Source organism: Diorhabda carinulata, chromosome 4, assembly GCF_026250575.1.
Source record: "Diorhabda carinulata isolate Delta chromosome 4, icDioCari1.1, whole genome shotgun sequence".
Classification (NCBI taxonomy): domain Eukaryota; kingdom Metazoa; phylum Arthropoda; class Insecta; order Coleoptera; family Chrysomelidae; genus Diorhabda; species Diorhabda carinulata.
In genome coordinates this window covers 23,683,640-23,707,818 of record NC_079463.1, presented here as the reverse complement: position 1 = coordinate 23,707,818, position 24,179 = coordinate 23,683,640, and the positions used below count along the sequence as shown (strand labels likewise).

The 24,179-nt window shown below is 34.3% G+C and overlaps 2 protein-coding genes across 3 annotated transcripts in view; both read right to left on the bottom strand.

The window, feature by feature from the left end:
* Nucleotides 1-2,399: 2,399 nt before the first annotated feature.
* LOC130893023 (uncharacterized) lies at nt 2,400-7,305 on the bottom strand. The gene is made up of 5 exons (XM_057798786.1): nt 7,099-7,305; nt 6,867-7,034; nt 5,741-6,039; nt 4,061-4,326; nt 2,400-2,518 (listed from the first exon to the last, which is right to left on the bottom strand). Exons 1-5 carry the CDS (start codon nt 7,303-7,305, stop codon nt 2,400-2,402), a joined length of 1,059 nt encoding a protein of 352 aa, XP_057654769.1.
* Nucleotides 7,306-16,586: 9,281 nt separating this feature from the next.
* LOC130892635 (protein argonaute-2-like) overlaps nt 16,587-24,179 on the bottom strand; it is a 310,219-nt gene continuing 302,626 nt past the window's right edge. Inside the window, exons 2-3 of one of the 2 annotated variants that reach the window (XM_057798143.1) lie at nt 17,578-19,520; nt 16,587-16,786 (exon numbers count right to left, since the gene is read on the bottom strand). In XM_057798143.1, the coding sequence (XP_057654126.1) occupies nt 16,777-16,786; nt 17,578-19,520 (1,953 nt within the window). In that variant the 3' untranslated portion in view covers nt 16,587-16,776. The remainder of the gene's footprint in view (nt 16,787-17,577; nt 19,521-24,179) is intronic. The other variant, XM_057798144.1, reaches the window with a different exon arrangement.

The following is a 24,179-nucleotide window of genomic DNA, read 5'->3' as shown; positions in this document are numbered from 1 at the left end:
GTGATAAACAATACATTATTCAATCTAAAAGGTCACTTACCAATTGGATTACCTCTCACATAGCTATATCAAATTATACTTTGACAGATGATCACTCCCTGATCACAGAGGTGTTATTCTGTGGAATATCATATTAAAAGTTTCTATGATTTCATAGGAGCCTTTGATATAATCATAAGATTCTGGTCAAAATTTCAGTTACCCAATTAATAATAGGTTAAATCGGAGTGTTAATTGATGCTACAATAGGTGAGTCGAAGAGGTCACTCACCAATGGATAACCTCTCACATAAGCAATAACAAATAATGTCCTGACTGGTGTTCATTAGCGACACATGTCTACCATGAACTACAAAGAACATCTATTGCCCAAAATGATCAATGCATCAATCTTTTGGAGTTTGGAGAAAATAATTCTATGAAAAATTCAAAGCTTTTGACAATCAACTAACCTGAAATTTAACTTCACTTATAACGACTCAACCTACAAAATTTAATGTCGTTAAAAATCAAATCAATAAATATCTTGGTTCGATTATCAATGACATTAAATTTTATAGGTTATGTTGTTATGATTGAAGTTGAATTTCATAGGTTATGTGAGGATAATTCGTTAACGTTGGCGTTGAATTTCTTTTATAGAATTTGATTTTTCAAACTTTCAAAGATATGAATAGATTACGCTAAGGTTATTCAAATCAATTTTTTTTATTAATATATTGATTATTTGGACCAATGTATGTTGTTTCTAAAAATAGAGGTTTTTTGTAGTTTTTCTCAGTTATCAAAATTTTAGCAGATTCTTAATTCATATTATATCTTTCATAACAGACAGGTGTCGCTAATGAACACCTATCAGGATATAATTTGCTATCGATTTTGTGAGAGGCTATCCGATTGGTAAGGAGCATCTTCAACTGGCCAATGTACTTCTTGTCACAATTTGAAGAAGGAATTTCTTATACTGTTAGCAAATTTATTTGATTGATGTTTTATAGATTTACAGATTGATTATTAAGAGTTTGTTTTCACGCTTAATCTTAATATTGTGTTGTTTATCCAGAAAGTTAGAACTGACTGATTTTATATATGGTAAAGGTGTATATCATATATATGATATTAGTTAGATGTCAGAGTCAGTGTCAGATGTGTTATACAGAATTCGTTTCAAAAGATATGAGTTTTCATAAAAAAGTTTGTAAAGCATTTTGAGGTTATTTTTAAGGAATATTGGATCAGATATTTTAAGGAGTTCATTTCTCATCTGTTTGAATTTATCTTGGTGTTACGTAGGTGATATGAATAATAGTTGATATACCTTTTGCCTTTATCTTGGTGCGCCGTTGAAAAGAGGATATGGTTGAATACTTTTTCACTGCTCAATGTAGTCTCTACCCCTCTTATCACATAATGTAGAGCCATGTCCGTCGATTTGCCAGTCCATATTAATTTGTATGTAATGGTCTTTCAACCAACATATGTTCTGTCAAATGCCGATCTATCGTAAGGAACAAGTGGAGCTAATAGGATGGTACAACTTGGGGTTGTTGTAGTCGTTAATTCCGTATTTTAGAATGAACACAACTCTCACATATTTCTTGTTTTCTGTGGAGTTACTGCGTTATCATTAATAATTTGCTGTAATACAATACTGATAAATCGAACATTGCTTGTGTCAATATATGCGAAAGTAAACACTAGGAAAAGCTCCATATTTCGATGTACTACAAAGGCGTTTTCCCAATGGAAAAAAATTATAGACGCTCTGATAAGTGAAGCAATAAATTGGTTCATACATCATCCACTTAACGACCAGCAAAGATATAATATAGGAATATTAACAAGTATACTTTCCTCTCCGAATTATAGGACAGTAATTTAACAAGTGATAGACAAACAGACTCGAAAATCCAGTTGTTGATAGTACCCTCGGTTGACCAGTTGGTATTCTCAGTATTGTTTTATCTTCTTGCCGCACCCAATATAAACAAAAGAAAAAAAACTAAAAATTTCCATACTATTTAACTCGCCTAAGCAGTTTCTGTGAAATTGGTCAAAGACGAAACATAATATTATCATAGACTGCTTCAAATATGTTAATTATGTTGCCAAAGAATCAAGGTCCTTCCTTATGTCACTGAGAGAAATTGAAATACTATTTATATCCAATAGTACTTTGTAGATACTTTGTAATACTCAAAGAAATTTATGTTCTTTGGAGGTGAAAAACCTTGTTATTTCTTAGTTAAGTCTCAAGCACTTTCCTGAACTGGTCCTGGAACTGATTTTGTTTATGGATGTTTAAAGTATCATACGTTGAGTTACAATGTTTAGTCAATAGTCGATTCGGAAAAGAAAAGTAACTACATTATCAACATGACTTTATTCAAATAAAAGAATCACTCAAAGTGATAGTAATATTCTCCATTCTGTTGTGGAATCGCTTCATCATTGTTAACGTGGGTTCGAATTAGTTTACCATTATTTCCTCTCACCCAATATTCGGTATCATCGTCCCCTAAAACAAACAAAATATTAACTGCAAGATGAAGCATTTTATTATCCATCATCAAATCATCTGTTGGTTAACAAAATGAAGGATGGGACCGTTTAGTTTAATGTAAGTTTGCTGGACAGCTTTAACAGATATAAAAATATTTTATAATATTATAATACTTTCTTGTAAAGATTATCCTGGCTAATACCATAATATTGAATCACATCTTCTCTGAAGAACATGATGTCATCGACAATCCGCCGAAATTGGCATACCTAATAGCTCGCAATTACAAGGAGAGGGTCGTAACCACTGACTAGTTTCGACGTTGTTGCGTCTCTTCGGAGAGGCGTAACGACCTCTCGTTCGGATTCTCTAATCCGAACTGAAGACACAGCCAGCTGGCACTGCTACGCTTCGTGGTATTAGCCAGGAATGTAGTTGTTTTCTCCTTTGAGGAACGACAAGCCAACATTTCGAATCATGATCGATCATGACCTCGATCACATCATCCCTTTATGTGAAATTTCATAGATTTAGTATAATCCGAAGAAATGTGAGAAGAATATGAAAGTGTTTAAGATTCAAGTTTATCCATTCGTCGTCGATCGCAGTTAATCGAGATAAATTCTTTCACAAAAATCAATGCTGGGAAAAAATGATATGTAGTTTCTAGATCCGATGTTTGATCGCAAAAATGTGTTAAGAAATGAGGTTAATTTTCAGTTCCAATTGTCGATTAATAAACAATATTGTCCACATTAAGAGTGGAACCAATCGACAACACACTCTAAATACTCGAATCCTTTTTTTGGTCAATAAACACGATAAAATATTTTTGTTTAAAAATATGACATGGGTACAAGTTAGATGTGAATTGAATGAAATGACATTCATAGCACATAGGGTTTAAATTATTTAGTAATAAGTTGATTTCATAGAATGTACTGGCATTCAAGCTCATATGGTTTGACACCTTTCGATTACTGTCTATAGGACAAGGAACATACGACTAGAAATGTCCAAGAATGTCACCCCAAATTGGAAGTCCAAAATACGCTCCATGAATATAGCCGTGGTGGCCATAGAGCAGGGATCATTTCCAAATATTAATATCATGAATTAATTTTTCAAGCTTAACATTGTTTTTGGAAAAGTTTGAGCTCTATTGAGCTGAAAGTAACACGAAGTGAATGTTCGTTAGTTGTTACGGTTCATATCTTGAGAACAAGTTAACAGAAACTAAGTATTTTCATTATTATCGTCCTCCTATATGTTCTTGATAGTAGAGATATTCAGGGCAACACAAATACATTATTATTTTTTTGTCAATAAATTTAACGTTTCGGTAACCAAGTTTTAGTCTTCAAAGATTGAAGATTAACAATTTATCTTCAGTCTCTGAAGACTTGGTTAACGAAACGCGTGTCTGATATTGTCATTTTGAGTGTAGTGAAGGCGTGAACGTTCAGATCGAAATAAAACTGAAATACGGGATGTTAAAGGAATCTGTGGGGATTAAGTTTATGTTCAGTCAAGTCAATTAGCAGCAAGTGAACTCACCTCTAATAACAACCGATTCATCGTCAACAGGATTGCTAGGAATCCCATTATTTCCAGTAAAATAAACTTCTGATGCTTTACCAGCAGAGAGTTTGGGTTGATTGTCACTATTTATTGATACCTTATCTATTCGATTGGTGGCACCATTACTACCATTATCATTTCCTTTGTCCAAATAGACACCATCGTCAAGATATTTTCTTCGATAAACTTTTTTTGATCCAATATAATCGGGTTGAAGGACGTACTGGCGACCATTGTCGTCTCTGTTATGGAATAATAAAACGTATTAATGAGGATCATGATATTGTCCATGATGGTACATGATGTTAACCAAGAAAATTGATTTTGATTCAAATTTGATTTCATAATTTCATGATAAAACGATTATTTCGAATAGTTATTTCTATATAAACATAAGAATACATGAAACTGAAGATAAATCCGTGAACAAGGCAGGATATTCTTGAGGTAGGTGAAAAGCTTCCGCTGTTGTCAAACTATTTCATGTCTGCTTTCGACTTGAACCTTTCATTGAGGATGTGCCTCTTGCCAGTTGACTACCTTCGCACAGCTATTTTCTTCATTTTTTAGAATATTTTATGAATATAAATACATCATTATAAATGGAATGTCAAAAATCCCTTTCGATTCTACTTCTGCAAGAAATTTCATTCAAGGCCAAAATTTCAAAACTAGGGTTTATTTCATTTTTCTACAAAACGGTGAATACTAACGTGAAAATAGTTTTTACAAAAACTGTAGATCATACAATTCTGTAAGAAATAGTCTAGTTACTTTTTCTCTCATGACTCACCATTCGTGTGATATCGAGGTTTTAAAAGAAAAAAGATGTCCACCGAAATTGTGAAAATCGAAAAATTGGAGTATAGAGTCATCATCAAATACCTGTACTTAAAAGGGTTTAGAGATAAGCAGTTTTACAAAGATATGCTTAATACCCTTGGTGATCAATGTCCTTCGTATGCCACCGTGAAAAATTGTACTGCAAGCCTCAAAAGAGGTAAATTTTCCATTGAAGAAGATGAGCGATCGGGAAGACCAGTTTCTGTGTCAGTCCCTGAAAATATCGATGCAGTTCATGACATGATTTTATCAGACCGTCGAATTGGGCTAAAACGGATATTTGAAGCACTGAATATTTCATACGAACGCGTTCATCATATAGAAACAAAGCAACAATCGATGGAATGGCGACACTCTAGTTCTTCAAAACCTAAGAAGTTTTGTGTCCAAAAATCTACTGGAAAAGTTTTCGCTCCAGTTTTTTGGGATTGCCATGGTGTAATCATGATTGATTTTTTGGATAAGGGTAGAACAATAACTGGAGATTACTATTCGACATTACTGATCACTCAATGAACTCAAAGAACCAGCAATGGAGGTTTATGCAAAAATTGTGTTTGTTAAAAAATGACAAATATTTATTTTCAACAACTATACAAATACATCTCGGAAAAATATTGTTAAACAAATTTTTTCTATCTAGGTAAAAATGTTCATCCAAAAACACGGTTACGGAATTTATCTACGATGATTTGTTCAACGTACAAGAAATATACAATATTTCATCACACTGCACGTGAAATTATCTCGTTTTTTCTATTTTTTTTTTTATATGAATCCAATCCATCAACTCTACCAATATTTTCATATTACCTATATACTTGATGAATTCTTTGACTAATTTCATGTCCGTCGAGGATATCAGCATGTAAATTAAGTTTTTGTCCTAAAACATCGGCGTTACCGCCTGCGTGTGCACCAGCTTCGTCTTTACTTATTCCAACAGCGGCATCTACTCCTACTTCGTTACCAAAAACTTTGGCACGGGCATCTCCATCTACTCTAATAAGGTTATTCATGCCCAAAAAATCTGCTGCTTTACTTGCGATACTATCTTTGCCAAATAGCCGAAATGTAGCTTGGGAATATCCCACAAATAATAAAATGATAATCTGGAAATAATAATGATTATTATAAATATTTAATTGAGTTATTTAATTTGGAAATTTTCGACCTCAAGTTTTGTAATAGTAGCCTTAACCTTCCATCTATAAATTTCAAACCAAAGTACTTCTTAACCCACTAACTCCTAGCGATAAATGATGAAACTCTATTCATAAATAAGAAAAAAAAATGGTTATTTCAGTGTATACACTGTTTACACCAACACTTACGGTTACAATGTCTGACGCGCGTTTCGATAACCAAGTTATCGTCTTCAGAGACTAAAGGTAAACTCAACTTTACCAACGTAACCTAATCGTCTTCAGAGACTGAAGAGAGAGAGGGAGATAGAGAAAGGAAGAGAGAGATGAAGCAACACAATTTTATATCAGATAACATAAAAAGATGTTGATGGAATGGATGATGATGAAGATGATGGAATTTTTTACCAGATCAGAAGTGGGTGTAGGTAAATAAATGTTCAAATTCTTTGTTCTAGTAGGGTAGGCATGAATGGGTATCTCAGTTGAATTGTGAAAGGGTTTGCGAACCAAACAAACAGATTCTAAAATAAAAAGAGTGGGGAGATTGTAATTTGAAGACAGATTCGAAGAGGTGCAAACTACAAGACTCCCATACCAAACCGAAGATGCGATTCGAACAATGAGTTGTAAATTGTTAGGGCAGTATGAGACTCGAGCAGTTCAGACACAGATTCAATCGCAAAACAAGCAGAGGATCATTTGTTTGCCAAGTTTTCTACATTTACAAACCATTGAAGGGCACTGTCAATATGTAGACCAAGAAGTTTGATCTAATTTGAGGATTGTGTTACGTCACTGTTGATTTTTAGAACTAGTGAAGCTCCTTTATAAGATGAAACTAAAGTTTTATTAGTGTTTAAACAGAGACCGTTGGTGTCAGACCAAGACTTAGTAGTAATGAGATCTTCGCCTATGGTAAAATGTAAGGTTTGTATATTTAGACCACTCCAGGGTGTCATCTGCGAAAAAATCTTTAATAAATAGCAAACAAATAACTAGACTCAAATTTGAATCCTGAGGTACACAACTGCTTCCTGGCAATTGACTTGAAACTTTACTGTTAGCTCCTACCAATTTTTTTCCACATTCAACGTAAGATACAAACATTTTTGAGGGAACACCTCGGATGCCATAATTTTCTAGTTTGGTAATCATTATTTCATGATCAAACCAATCTAAGGCCTCAGCAAAATCACAAAAAACTGTAGTAGGTAAACTGTCCGTTATCATTTGGTAACGCTAGCCGTTTGAAATGTCTATTTTTTTCAACAAAAATAGTTTTTGATTCAGAATAGGCTTAATTCTTAAAGAATTTCTATAAATTGCTTACAGCGAGAATGCTGTTTTGATATATATTTAACCACTGGCTACCAGCATCCTAACCGATGAAGATTGAGGTGCCGAAGATGGAGATGGCTTTGTAGTTTTACGTGCTTAACTTCAGAATGGAAAAAATGATTGTAAAGAATCATAGATTTTCGGACAATTATAACAAGGACTAATGATAAACAAAACCGTCGCATTCAATATAAACAATTTTCTATGAGGTTAAGGCTACTTTGAACTTTGAACCAAGTCAGGACTTCAAAAAATATAACTTTCTCCTGTGAAATTGCTCTAACTTTATATAGATGATTATGTTTCGTGTATGCTTATTGACAAGACATCGGAATACGTCTCGTTCAAAAATTCTTCTGATCCAAAAGTTTCTACGGTGTTTTATAGACATACTTATTCTTACTGGGTACAGTGGGTACAGTGGCCTAAAAATTAACTTGTTATCAACTGCGCAGAAATAGTTTTTTGTAAATTTCACTTTTTTGATCGTTAATTTATCGGACAAAACTTGGAAATTGCGATCACTATTGAATGCTAGGACGAAAACAATTTATTAGGGGATAATTGATACGCTTTGGTGCAAATGTGGTACATGAACAGAACTTCTGGATAAGGTTGTTTATAGTCAAACAGAACAATGTGATAAAAAATTACTAATTTGTATTTTTTGGATAATATTAATAAGGAGGTAGTCAAATCGTTCAGCATTACCTGCATACCTACCTAACATCCTGTATTTCGAAGAACTAGGAATAAGAAAACAGATTCAAATTTAAATTTTCTTGGGCTAATAATCCCAAAGAGTAGATACAAAAAATCAAATTTTTGTTAAAAAACAAATTAATGAGTTAATATAAAATCACCGTATAATATCTAGAATCCCATTACTATAAACACTAGTGATAGAATTGGATTTGATCGAGTTGGTCGAATTAATCGCGTTTTGGAATGCACCGTCGGTTACGCTAGAAAAACTGTGAACATTTATTGGAAAACTCTCATGGTACATTCGATAGGTAGATAACTCCTGGTTTTAAGACAATGTGCAATAACAGTTTCTTGCACGTTATAAACAAATAGTTGGAGTATCAATACTTGAAAATCATTCAACAGTTTTGAAAATTCTTTCGGCATTTCATACGAATTAATGAGACCTGATGAAAATATCGTTGAAGTTATAGACAGTTAATGAATATGCTTCCTCGTTGAATGTATAGTTTTGAATTTTGAAAAACAACGGAATACTTCAATAGTTTTCCCTCTCCATCTCTGTTTAATGAACTTCCATAATTGTAAATGGAAGAAAAAGTACAAGTGTGGATATTTCAGCATCAAAAAGGCTGGCAGTTTTCTACAGACGCAATATTATGTGTTGAAAATAATTTTCAGCCCTGGTTCTTGCATGAAAACTATTGGAAAAGTTGCCTATATCTCACCACTTCTCAGTTTTTCTCTTTTTTAAAATAAGGAATATGATTTTTTGTCAAGGTAACACTACCAAAGTTTTTTTTTTTTGATAGCTTATCTAGTTTATTTCAAGCTGGACATTACAAATAATTTTTCTCTACAAATTTGTGAGTGAGACAGCGAGTGGTGATGGTGACATAACTTATACTATATCCCTCAAACATTTCATGTGCTTAATTTTATGGACTAATTTTATCATTAGGAAACTACAGTATGGAACAACTGCTATTCAAAGCAGTACCAGACACATCTGCATCATTTGAATACATACTTGTTCCGGCTTACGAAACAGTGCTGATGATTGCGAGTATCGTATCAGAATTTGTATTAGGCATTTTCAACCAGCAGCTCTTCTACTTTCAGAATGTGGAAAACTAGCTTCTCTTCAACTTCAGCGGCTAAAGCTAATAACCTTCCATTCAGTGAATTCGATCTCTTACCTTCTACATACCGGCCTTGTAAATGTTCCCTTGGGAATATCGTAATTTTCGCATCATGTACGAAATAGCAAAAGCACAGTATGAACAAAGAAGAAAATAAAACATATTTAGAATACAAAAGAACTGAGACCAATACACCTGAACGGACTGAAGTATCTAGAGAAAATTTTGTGTTGAAATGGAAAAGTTGACGAAAATTTATCCAGTAGACAAGACAATTTCCACTGAACAAAAAGAACGCACAAATCTACAAGTACTATCAACATTTCAAACAGAAGATAACAATGAATGGAATGAAGATACTGAGGAAAAAGCGGGTGTGAAGATAAATCAAACTTAGTAAGTGCAGTGCCAAAAAACAGTAGAGAGAGTTTGGATACAGTAAGAATAAGAATGACGGAACAATTGAAGTGATTAGAGAAACTAAAATAAGGGAAAAAGCAGACACTGAAGGAAATGGAATATGGAAAAAGCAAACCAAATAAAATGGCGTCCCATCGATAAAGCATACATAAACAGGGAACGTCAGCCGACGAAAAGAATATCTGGATTGGATTAAAGATACCCAAGATCGACGAAAATGGTCTAGGTTAAGAATGATGTCCAGCAGTGGACAAGACAGACTGATTAATGGAGACAGGCTATATATGAAGCGATGGAAAGAAGAAAATAAGAAGCAGTTTTTTTTTAAAGAAAGAAATGCATTGTTGTGAAAAAATTGTCACAATTTGAAGACAAAAAATAAAAAACAAACATAAAAAATAACTAGATAACGATATTAAATAAAATTTTGATACACAGATGAAAACCACAATGAGTAACAAAATTATAGGTAATAGTAATAGGTAATAATCAGTATATAGGACCATAGCAATATTAAACCAGTATGCAGGATGGCCGAAATAAAATATTATTATTAGAATAGAGTCGTTTACACAGTCAAAGGCACTTTCCAGTGAATATGCCCTTATATTATTGCGGAATACGGGAAAATATGATATTGATTTGATTTCAATGGGCAAGTGATTGTGCATTTTTTTGCATTGTGAAATATTGAGCCCTTAATTAATTCTGAGCGTGGAGTAGGTAGGTTAAGATCTTGCTCCGCGTTCCGTGCTTACCAATTAGGTAAACGGACTCAAAGATGAATAAGGAAGGAAGAAGTCCTCGCATTGAGCTCTGCTGTTTAGTCCGAGTAAATATCTAACAGCTCTCTTTTGTAGTTTAAAGATTCGCTCAAATTGAGTCGCACCTCACGTACTCCAGAAGAGAAGGGCATATCGGAAATGCGACTAAATAAGGGCATAATGAACTGTTGTAGGTGGATGAATTCAGTTCTTTTAAAATTGATCTTAGCGCAAAACAGAAGGAACTTAATTATTTATAAAAGGTATATACGTGAGTCCAATTTCAAGGAATTGTCCACAACAGACAGGCCCTAAGAATTTTAAAAATTTAATGACATCAGATTCAGATGAGTATTTATTTTTGACTACGGGCATAAAGAATAAACTGTGTAAGTTGGCATTAACACCAGGAACATATGAAAGCAGATCATTAGAAGGAGTTATAGAACTTTCCAGTGGAGTAAAGATTATGCTCAATGAAGAAGCATTATTTTTTAGATCATTCACAATGGACCACGTTTCTTTAGAAACATCAAGAGAATTGGCGAGTCTTCTATAGTCTTATGATAAATTTTTCTCATAATTTTTAAAGTAGACACTCCGAGAATTTCCTTAGGTGGAATAAAGATCGCATGTTCTTTGCAGATATAAGTAGACATTAAGTAAGACAGGGTTAATTTTTTATTACGACTCAGGGAAAACGAATTGGATGCCAGTCCACATCAGTAGAAAGTATGCACCAGTCAGTTGTTTGACAACGATGTTTGAAGTTTAGAAAAGTTTTTTCCGTGAAGATACGACATAATTTGCGAGAAGCATTTTTAGTATTGGATTTTATCGAAAATTTTGTTAATACTGTATCATAATCGGTAAGACCTGAATTAAAGATAGTACAGTCTGTGGTTTCTGAATCATACGAGACACGGCATACTACTAGAACTGGTCTTAGTTATTCTGGTTGGTGCTGTTTTATGCATGACCATACCAAAAGAAAATACATTCTTGACCAGCACACACACACTGGAATAATTATCATTGAGATCGTCACATAGAATTAGTTTTCTTTATAGAGATAGGGAATCCAGTAGGATCACTAGTTTGTGACATAAAGTATGTATATAATAAATTTTTAAAAAGTGAGTGTCAAATTATGTAACAAATAATAATAAAATAAATTTATATGACTAACATTTTTCTATATCTAACTATAGAAAATTAGAAAATGAATCAATACTATTAAGTATAGTGGTACCAAATATTTAAATTTTTTGGAAATATACTTACACCAGTTTTCAAATTCATTTTGATACACACATAAATATATATATTAATATTTTTTTATCCACTCATGCTATTTATATGCTAACGATATAAGATTATCAAATCGACTTTTTGATCAAACCCATATCGAAATTTTTCTATTTTTAATTTTCTTAACAGTCAAAGATAACATTAAAACAGGCAATAAACATTGAGTCTCAACTTCTACCAACGCTTCTGATCATATTCCATATTTCAACAATAAACATAGATTTGTGTTTCTATCAATAGAATGAAATGTTTTCCTACTGCAACGATAACTTTTTCAAATTTACCAGTTTCTGACAAAACCTCATTCAGATCTGAAAGTACTCTATCTACCTAGGGTTAGGGTTAGTGAGAAGAGGTTGGAGGATATTTTCACTTGTTGAGAGCACTTTTTTATTTATTCACCAAATTTATTTACCATTTGTTTCTAAGAGGAACGATAAGTAAAACGTAGGTGAATATAGAACAATGATTTGTGAGGTGAGAGCCCTGTGGTTTCTACCATCGAAATATTTGAGGTTAGTTGAAAGATAATAGTTAACCTAGAGGGCAGCAACCCTAGTCCACTTAAAATTGAATATGCTAAAATATACTAGTAAATGTAGAGGACATTTCTTAACTAGCGATGTCACACGGGGTGAATGTTTCGAGTCAACGTCGGATAATAGATTCTAGCACTAGGTTTTTGGACAATTGATCAGTGATCAATTTAATTTCTTCTCCAAGCGAGAGCACTTGTAGATTAATAGCAATGATATTATTGGACACATACCACAGAGCATTTGTTAGCATCCTCAGAACTTTTGACTAAAAAATCTCGATAATATTCATATTTGTTATGGAAGCTGAGCCCCTTAGCTAGATTCCAAAAAGGTTTAAGCATTGACTTATTATCGATAGATCGCCAATTATCTAATATAGTTGTCTAAGTTGATTCCAAAGCTATTTTCTTTTAGTGAAGAGGCATTTCCTTCAAGATATTTTCCTATACAAATGGATTCCAAATTATTTGACTTCCTTCCTTGGTGGAGGTGGAGGTTTTCTCGTCTTTTTGTGAAGGTCACGTGAATAGATTTAGACTCGTTAATTTGAATTCGCCATATTCTTAACCATTACTGTATACTGTCGAGATTTGCATGAATAATTTGTGACGCAGCTTTAGGCTCTCGGTGTGTATTGTCTGATGCGGGTAAATCGCTACCTTGGGCAACACCTGCATTGATTACATGAATAGAATAATAACCATGAAATACCTATCTTCAATGTAGGATTTGAGATATAGAAAGTAATTTAGAGGAAGGAATTTTCTGATTTTATAAATTAGTCCCCAATGCTAGATTTCATCAAAGGTTTCACTTACATCGAGGGTTATCCCGGAACCGTATTTTTTATCTTCCAGATCTTGCATGATTTTATTTATTATTTCTTGTACTTGCTCGATGGTAGCATGTTCCTTTCGGAATCTGAATTAATGTTTCTAAATAACTTGGTATTGTTTCAGAATAGGTATTATCCTGAATTTTAATAGCCTCTCTAATAGTTTAGCAATTATTGAAAGTACCCTGATTGGTCCAAATGAAGTAACTTCTTCAGTCGGTTTACCAGGTTCGAGTATGAGTATTATTTCGGCTAATTTTCATTGAATTGGAGAATAACCAGTTCTGTGTATTGCATTATAACTGAATATTATCATTGTAGTGGCTTTTTCAGCTTATGATCCGGGAACATTCTGATTTTTAGGAGATTTACAGTGTCTTGGACTTGTTTTGTTGTTATTTTTACGATAGGAGGTTCTTGTTGATAACGAAAAGTCAAATATTGAATAATATTGGTTCCATATTTTTCTACTTCTGCGAATTTCGTAACTGCGTTGCGAAGGCTACAGCTTACCCGCTATTGCTTTCTAACTAATGACATCCGGAGCTGCGGATAGGAGGATTTCCTGAGTTCCTGAGTTGGTTCTATTCTGTTTGGTTTTATCTAAGGGTGATCTTGTATTTTGCCATATCATGCGAATTTTTCTATTAAATTTTTTATTTTTTATCAAGTTGGGTAAATCTCCGTGTTTCACAGAGCGAATGAAAAATGGAGTATTTTGCCAGGGAGCTTTCTGAAGTGCTTTTGTGAGCTTAAGTGATCTCGACATCTGGTTTAAGACGGATTGATGTTCAGACTTTTGTTAACTTCTGATCTAAAATTGTTCCTGTGTGTGAAATTTTCATATAAAGCTGGAGTGCCAACTAATGCACAAGAGAAGTTTGTTTTTCACCTGCATTTCAGTGACATATCCTGCAATTGGAAGATTGGAAGAGATCTGGGCGGAGTAACAGCTTAACCCGGTAATAGACAGGTCAAAAATAGTTACGAGTTGTGACACTTAGGTGAAGAAAACCCAAAATTGATTCAGTGAGCGATGCCTTCCTGGCATCAATTTTGGAGAAATGTTAGTGCTTTCTGGGCCCTATTAGTATTTGTATAAAAATATTTTCTTTCTAAATTCTTTTAGAGTAAAAAATGAGATACTTTTTTTATTCACTCGCTGAAAATTTTTCAATAAAGATACTAAACAAATCGAAACAGAGTGTTATAAATAAAACTACAGGCTATCAAACGAAAAAAAAAACGAATAAAATTCTCGTTAGTAACAAAAACGTTTGTTTATTCAATTAGTTCAATATTTGCAATAGATGACTGTATGCTCGAGGCATAAAAACACGAAACACGCTTCACAAACATATCTAGTTTCTCTGTCACGTAAACATGAGTACACAGAGCATCTTCCCTGTTGATGAAGATTTGTCTTTTTGGTAGGTGGCTCCGGAGTTTCACCCAAAATTTTCTCTTGCCAGATGGGTAATAATATTTACCATGAAAATTATGGATTTCGACTGGGTCTGTGACATTTTGTTGGCCGTCGACCTCCTGCATTTCTGGGTTTTCTTTTTCGGCATCCTGTTCTAAGTCAGGGTAATCACTACACACGCTGACATTGTCTATTTCGTCGTCTTCTTCGGAATCATCCTCATCAATAAAGTTTTCGTCATTTTCTGCATCTTGCCATAGTCTTTGAAGACGTCTCTGCTCTTCTTCATAATCTCCCATCAATACACGAGCTAATACAAGCTCGGTGTGAGAAACCTCAAGCAACTTTGAAACGGTCCTATTCACACTGTGTCTATGCTGGAACTATGCTTTGAACAACCACGTGTAGAAGAATACTTAGTTTGAAGGTGCTGAGGCGGTTGGTGGTAAATTTGAATATTTTTTCTGCATTTTTCAAGCGCTGGGTTGTGTCATACCCACACCAATCCTTTGTATTGACACAAAATCTGTGATGTTATATCAATGTACGCGTTTATTTTTCAATTAAGAATAAAACATTATATAAATGATAAAGTAGTCCCTCTTATCAAGTGATATGTAATATATAATAGTTACTGCAGAACGGAATAAGAAAAAAGACCAAGAAAGAAGGATAATGAAAATTGAATCCAATTTCTACACGTTATCCAAACCGTTAATGAAAATAAAGAATTGATAAATTTGCGAAAGCACAGATAACAACAAATCCAGCAGAATCATCCAGTTACAATTGATCGATAATTTTTAGAACCGGTTCGCACCCAAAAAAGAGTCACATTGCATTTGTGTAATTTTGAGATAACATGATCTCATCCAGTTTATTTTGCATATTGTCTTCAATCTTCATCACACAAATTACTACACTGTCATTCCAAAAGATATTTCAATTCATTCGGCCATATTGTTTTATGTCACTCACCACGTATTTTCAATATTCAACTCTTTTCCTATATTTATTTTGCCATATTTCATAGCGTGATAATAAAACCTTCTGGAGTGTCTAGTACTAAGAAACTTCTACCAGAAATCTTTGTTATCTTTGAAATTTACAAAGAGCAAACGGTTCAAAGTGATATATGTTATCTTGTAGGAAGATAAGTGGCAATTTCCTTTCACATAATTAAAATAGTTTCATTGAGGTATAAATACACAACACATCACTATGATACTAAAATCTGTCAGGCAGATCACACGTAAAATGCCTTCTAAGCCTTCGATGGACGAGAGGTCTCAATAGAGGTTGAGCCAATGCGTTGGGATGGGTTGTTGGATACATTCCAAAAAGTGTTTACAATAATTCCAAGTACTTTTGACTAAATTCTTCCTAGAATTGCTATATTTCAGTTGGATGCATTGCTTCATAGTTGGATACCACAGCTACAGATTGTTTAGTGTGACTTTATATATTAGTAGCCTATGTTGACTGTTAGTTGTGATCTCCGACCTATTAACCAGTACAGTTTGCTGAGTTTTGAACACAATCGCTTGTGTGAGCTCAAGGCAAATCATCGGTTCAAATGAATTCCAAGGTATCTTGCATTGTCTTTTTGCTGCAGAAGTTATCAGTTCAACATCAAAGTTGAACTGGTAACTCTTCGTTGTTTGTAAGTATAAGCTTTCAGCGGTAGTTAAGTTGTTGTGTGTGGGAATATCAGCTTTGTACATAAGATACAAGATCGAGCCAAGTGCACTCCCCTATAGAACTCCTGACATGATTGCATGTAAAGTTTTGATGTTCTTGGATTTTGACTTGAAACTGTCTCTCCTACAGGTAGGATTTGAGAAGGTTGAACGGGAAATCTTTCCTTTGAACGCATACGAATAGTGAACATTATTGGATGCGTTTTTCCCCTTAAGAATCGAATTTCATTTGCGTGATATTTGCTACGAAGAAACACTTGCTCTTGCACTTCATTTAGGTTTCATTTTTTTCTATAATTATGATTAAAGCTCCATTAAAACACAAAAATAATTCAGTAAGTTTCCTTTATTACCCAAAAATTTGACAAATTTATATAAACAAAAAAACAAAAATAATACCCCTTCCATTATTATATTGACAACCAAACTTATATTGAGTGTTGTTCTATATAAATATTATAAGCTTCTATTTCAGATACTGTTGCATATTTTACTTCTATTGTCCGGAGTCCTTAGTTTCAGTTGCTGCTGGAACAAATAAAATAATTATTAGAATTATTTCAAATAAATAGGCTATATATTCATTCATGTTTGCTTTCGACAGAAATCTATTTTTCGATCTCTCTTTCAGGAATATTTTTAAAAACGGCATGTGATACGTGAATTATCTCTAACAAGTTCGAAACAAAGTGCTTTGATGCTTCTCTAAATATTCGCCCTTTTTGCATACGTTCAAATTGATTCGGGGAATGATTTGGCAACTCTGAAGATGACGGTTTTTGAATAATCAGTGGTTTGACGTGCTATATGCGAACATTTCTGGAACATCTCTTTCTCAAGCAATGACCAAAGAATCGATTTTATTGCGGCCTGCGATATTCTAAGACGCTTTTATCTGTTTGTAAAAACTCATGCTGATCTTCGTCAATAATGTTGCGCACAGCATCGATTTTTATCGGAATAACAACCGATTTTGACCGAGTTTCTCGACTTTCATCATTGACAATGGCAACCAATTGTAAACAGCCTTTTTTATCGTGGTTCATTACCAAAAGTTGCCAGATGCCATTCTATCAATTGTTATTGAGTAGGACCTTTGTTAAAATCATAATAAATAATCGTCACGTAAGACGTCATGGGTTAATCCCATTTTCGCACAAACCTTCTCTATCAACGTTTCAATCAGACAATTTCTAAATTGACACTGGCTTCGCAATTACTATGGAGTGTAGAGCTGAGGAGCAAATAGAAATATTAGAGTTTGTTGAAATCAGATAATGAAATGAATCAATGAATGTGTGAAAAACCTCTAGCTGTACCTTTCAACTGTGTTGTGTACGACGAGAAGGTCACTTTTGAATCCATCATTCTCCGAAGAGTCACCACTTCCTTGTTGACTATTTTGCTGGCCAGTTGTTTGTTGTTTACTTTCCTGTTGACTACTTCCTTGTTGATTTCCGCTTTGTTGACCAGTTTCTTGTTGAGATCCTCCTTTTTTACCACCCTCTTGTTGATTTCCTTCGTTTTGGTCACTTTCTTCTTGAGAACCGCCTTGTTCTCCATCCTTTTGTTGACTACTTCCTTTCTGGTCATTTTCCTGTTCAGAACCTCCTTTTTCACCATCTTTCTGTTGACTACCTTCTTTCTGGCCACTTTCCTGTTGGGAACCTCCTTTTCCTCCATCCTTTTGTTGACTACTTCCTTTCTGGTCATTTTCCTGTTGAGAACCTCCTTTTTCTCCATCTTGTTGTTGACTACCTCCTTTCTGGCCACTTTCCTGTTGAGAACCTCCTTTTTCTCCATCTTGTTGTTGACTACCTCCTTTCTGGCCACTTTCCTGTTGAGAACCTCCTTTTTCTCCATCTTGTTGTTGACTACCTCCTTTCTGGCCACTTTCCTGTTGAGAACCTCCTTTTTCTCCATCTTGTTGTTGACTACCTCCTTTCTGGCCACTTTCCTGTTGAGAACCTCCTTTTTCTCCATCTTGTTGTTGACTACCTCCTTTCTGGCCACTTTCCTGTTGAGAATCTCCTTTTTCTCCATCTTGTTGTTGACTACCTCCTTTCTGGCCACTTTCCTGTTGAGAATCTCCTTTTTCTCCATCTTGTTGTTGACTGCCTCCTTTCTGGCCACTTTCCTGTTGAGAACCTCCTTTTTCTCCATCTTGTTGTTGACTGCCTCCTTTCTGGCCACTTTCCTGTTGAGAACCTCCTTTTTCTCCATCTTGTTGTTGACTACCTCCTTTTTGGCCACTTTCCTGTTGAGAACCACTTTGTTGTCCACTTTGTTGACCACTTTGTTGACCACTTTGTTGACCACTTTGTTGACCACTTTGTTGACCACTTTGTTGACCACTTTGTTGACCACTTTGTTGACCACTTTGTTGACCACTTTGTTGACCACTTTGTTGACCACTTTGTTGACCACTTTGTTGACCACTTTGTTGACCACTTTGTTGACCACTTTGTTGACCACTTTGTTGACCACTTTGTTGACCACTTTGTTGACCACTTTGTTGACCACTTTGTTGACCACTTTGTTGACCACTTTGTTGACCACTTTGTTGACCACTTTGTTGACCACCTTCTAATCTACCACCTTCTTGTTTACCATTACCTCCTTGGTGGCCGCTTCCTTGTTGATCACCTTCTTGCCTACCATTCGTTTTCTGATTACATTGACTATTGTTCTGTTGACTACTTCCTCTTTTACCACTTCCATGTTGACTACCTCCATGTTGACCACTCCCATGTCGACCCCTTCCATGTTGTCCACTTCCATGTTTACCACCTTTATGTTGAATACCTCCATGTTGACCACCTCTATGTTGACCACCTCCATGTTGATGAGCGTGTTCACTACCTCCTTGTTCATCACTTCCTTCACCGACTTGTTGACCACTTCTTTGTTGACCACTTCCTTGTTGACTACTTCCCTGTTGACCACTTCCTTGTTGACCACTTCCTTGTGGACCACTTCCCTCTTGACCACTTCCTTGTTGACCACTTTCTTGTTGACCATTTCCTTGTTGACCACTTTCTTGCTGACCACTTCCTTGTTGACCACTTTCTTGTTGACCACCCTCATGTTTATCACTAGTCAAGTGTCGTTCTACTCCCGGAGAACCATCCAGAAAACCTTCGTCAATTTTGAAACCACTTCCCATATCAAGTTCATGACCCATGATAGCAATACGTTTGTTTCCAAATATATCGAAAATATTGGTAGTTTGTGAATATCCTACGAAGAGCAATAGGACAATCTGAAATAAAAAAAAACTGATATTATTTGGAATAAAGGGTGGGGTGGAATTTCATTATTAGAAAATTGCAGTATTCAAACTAGGTATTACTAAATCTCGTTGTGAATGTCAAAATGAATTATCAAAATAATTTCAATAATAATAAACACGCCTGACTATCACCATCAATTGAACCATATTTTGATTGAAGCAATGATTGTTCCTAATAAATCGAAAGTACCCGTCTATATAACAATTTGAACTTTCTCACGCTGGATTTGAGCTTGAGGAGTTGGGTAATTGCACTCCTAGAGTTTTAGTAGCCATGAGTCACTTCGACAGAAAGCGTCGCGCTTTTTGTGTTTGCACGAGAACGGTCGTTCATTCGTCTTGACAAGGCGACTGTGTAATACACATTAATGAAGCTCCTAGTGCAATTTAATTGAAATATGGGTTGAGCGTTTCGAAGAGACCAATTCCACGTTTGAACCACCAGCAAAAAGCCATCCAAGAACGTTTAGAACTACAGACAATATTCATAGGGTGAAGAAGTCATTACGAGAAAATCCGCATGTGTCCACTCGGAAGCGATGGGCAGCTTTAAACTTGTCGCGAAGAAGTTGGATCTTGAGCTGCATACTTATAAGCTTCAGATAACACAGAAATTAAAAGATACCGACTTTGGACAACTCCCTGTTTTCAGATAAGGCTCATTTTCATTTAAATGTGTTCGTAAACCGACAAAATTGTCGTTATTGGACTGAAAAAATCTAAAAATGAAATCTCGAAAACCACTACATAGTCCGAAAGTAACTGTATGGGCAATAATATGAAGCAAAGGAATTATTGGCTCTTTTTGTTTCAAGATTCACGAGGACGAAACATCAACCGCTATATTGCGATGTTAGGGGGATATTTGACTCCAGAACTTGCGATATCAAGAATAGTGAATACAAAATCTTGGTGCCAAAAAGACGGAGCGACCTATCACACATCAAATGACTCTATGGCGGCTGTGAGACTAATTTCCAGAGAGGTGATATCCCATGGCTCCCACGTAACCTTGACCTGACCTGTTTTTGAGAACACCTCAAACATAAAGTCTACATGAACAATACAAGGGACATCAGTCAGCTAAAGGAAAATATCCGCCAGGAAATGGCAGCCATCACCCCAGATTTATTGACAAGACTTTTCACAAATCTGCGTTCGTGTTTTGAGGACTTTTATTTCAACAATATCTTATGTATTTATTGCGCTACCCTGTAATTTGCAAGAATTTCAACCGTAAGTTCCTTCTACGAAACTTATTTTGCGAGAGCTACAGATAGACCATTCAATGTTGCTATATCGAAATAATTTAACTCGATTAGTTAGCAAAAAATCAATAACTTGAAGAGTACGCATATTTAACATTCATAAACGAAACTTATACCATCGAAACCTGTCAATATCTAATATGACGTTTGTTCGAACATCACGGCAGTACCGTAGCGGTTGGTGTCGTCAATATGTATACTAAGATAAGTAACAACGATGAAGTACGTGATCACGCGTGAAGTTCTTTAAATCATAAGGCGGTCGTCTTTTCTGATACCAATACCAGAGATCTGAGTAATTGCTTTTATCATCTCCATACATTAATCAACGATCTTGGAAGTTAAATAATGTTCGTACCACTAATAAATTGATTACATGAGAATTACTTTCAAGGAAAATATTGAATGCTATACAGTGTGTTTCACGGAATTTTGAATGTTATTAAATATTAATATAATTGATATGGAAGTTGTCGTAAAGTTTCATATTGTTAGTAATATGGAAGCTGCATTATTTATTTGATATTCAAAATTTTTTTATACAAGTAAATAAAAATTCTTCAGTTTCTTATTTCTTGGACCCTTCTGTATGTTTTTTATATCAAATTTTCTCAACTTTAGGATTTTTTTAATAAAAATTTATTCCTAAAACTTTATCAAAATATGACTGGACATTTCTACATGAATATCAACCACTAAAAACAATTTGTCCTCAGTTACTATAGGCGGAAGCCGATAATACTGAAAGTCCCGTCAAAGCGGAATAAAAAAATTTTCATTTAAATAGATAGAACATTAGTATAGGAATGAATTAAGCTCGGTATGCCTGAACTCCTTTTGCCGAAACAATGTGAACAAAACATGGTAATTATTTAGTTTAGGTTGCATACGCCCGATTTTCTTGAAATTTTAGTATGTCGTGGAGAAAATTGTGCTGATTAATTTATATACAGGGTGTCCCAGAAATTGCACGCCAGGCTGACACGGGAGGTAGATCAGCTTTAGATCTATCAAATAAAAGCAACATGACCTCAGTAAAAGTTTTTTAGTTTTCGAGATATTAACACTTTTAGGTTTTTTCAGAAAATCTCTACTTTTTGCCCTATTTTTGTCTGTTATGGGCATAAAAAACCTCTAATTTATAATTCTATGAATATTATACCATTTTTAAAGAGCACTAAGTAGGCTAGTTTTTGAGAACATTTTCTGACTCAGTCTGGTACATTTTTTTTTTCACAGTCGCTAACCAAACTTTAGTTAAGGTTTTCGCTTTGAAACAAAAGGTAAGATTGAGTTGTTTTTTTTTTGTTAATGTCGTGCTACTTTTTATTAAAATGAATACTGGGTTGTCTCAACCAACTATTAGTGGTAGCCCAGAAAAAAAAGAATTATAAATTATAAACATGACTGAGGTCATGTTGCTTTTATTTGATAGATCTAAAGCTGATCTACCTCCCGTGTCAGCCTGGCGTGCAATTTCTGGGACACCCTGTATATATATATATATATATATATATATATATATATATAGGTTGAAAATTTAGATAGGTTAGGTTAGGTTTGGTTAGGTAAGATCAGGTTAGGCTAGGATAAGCTCATACTCAAAATATTGAGCGATTTGGCGAGATATTCATGATAATATACCTCGGATAATATACCTCGTTATGGAAGAACTAGATCTCATTATCGTCGGTATTTTGGGAAATTTCTATTTAAAGACATTATTCATATTCAAATAGAATTGTAACATTTCTTGATGAAATGTCACTAATGTATCCAATAGGAATTGATGATTATTTGTACGTGTAAATAAATAATTATTATTAGAAATCGATTTGTGTCATTACTTCAGTCGTAACTAATTATATTTAATGTTGGAGAGGTTTGGGGGCGGGGGGTAGATGTTAAAAGATAGTCTAAGTTTTTATCAGACCCCCTCACACCCCTAATCCTCTCTAACATCAAATATTTACAAAATATCAACTATTCAAGATAGTGTACATTTTCCAATATTCAAACCTTAAAAACTATGTGAAAGAAATTTTCCAATATTCAAACCTTAAAAACTATGTGAAAGAATGTTTTGCGCGCCTAACATAATTCCCAAAAAATGTTTCACCGTAATCGCGGATTTTTTTTAATGTATTCGACAGTAAATTTTATTGACTCTTGCAAACCACTTTTTTTGCCGGAAGGACATACCTATTTGAAGTGAGGGATGAGAGCTAAAATTTTTCCATCATTCCAGAATTTTTTTTTCCATTTTATTAATTTTTGTATAATTTTCAAAAATATCTTGGTATGCGCGCTCAAAAACTGCCGGAAAAATCCCGCATACCACCTGATCTATATCAGCATCTACTCCAAAATGTACGATGTTCAATAATTTATTTTGGAATAAATGCTTTTTGTCGAATTACCGTTGTTACAGAGTAGACCAACTGATTTGAATAAAAATTTAAGTAACATCAATTTAATGAATCGATAGTACAATTTTTACATAAGCATTAGACGGAGGATTCACTCAGCTCCATCCTCAATAACAGAAAAATTTTCTTAACAGCTAAAGAACAATGTTTCGTTTATACTAATATGAATAGAACTGTCTCGACGAGAATTTTCTTCCACTTGTTCAAAACACCAAAAAATTCTCATTAAATCTGTAGGTACTGATTCTAATCATTTGTCTCGGAAATATTCACAATTTCAAAAACCAAAAAGTATGAATAACAAATAATAAAGAAATTAATTATATAAGTTGTAAAATCTTGCACGAGAATTAGTTCTATCACTTTCTCGAGCTCTTCCGGGCTTCCATACCTTCATAGGCTCTGATTATACAGCAGCTTCTGTTTGCAAAGGAAAAGTCAAACCATTCAATATTTTAATACAGAATGAAGAATACCAAAATATGTTCGAACATTTGACGGATCCGGAAGACATCAAAGGCGAAGAGAAACCAATTTTATGCAAAGATTTACGAAATGTATAATATAGACAAAAATAATGTTGTCTCTTTAGTTAACGAGCTCCATTCCTTAATATGGGAAGCAAGAAATTCCGACAGTTGTTTTGATAACCCCACATCACGTGCTAAATGATTCAACTCACTTTGAATAATCAAATGTGGCATAAAATTTACCGATATTAACCACCTCTTAATAAAATTTACTACCTGGTAATGTAAACAGAGATAATTAAGCTATTGAAAAGTCGTACGTGTTAGGGCTTAATGAATATTTTTTCTATTATTGGACAGGTATGTCCATTTTAAAAATAAAGTTATCGCCTGTATTATGAAAAGTGTAATCTTATCTGTGGAATAAGGGTCTGCATTAACATTTATGTATTATGTACCAGG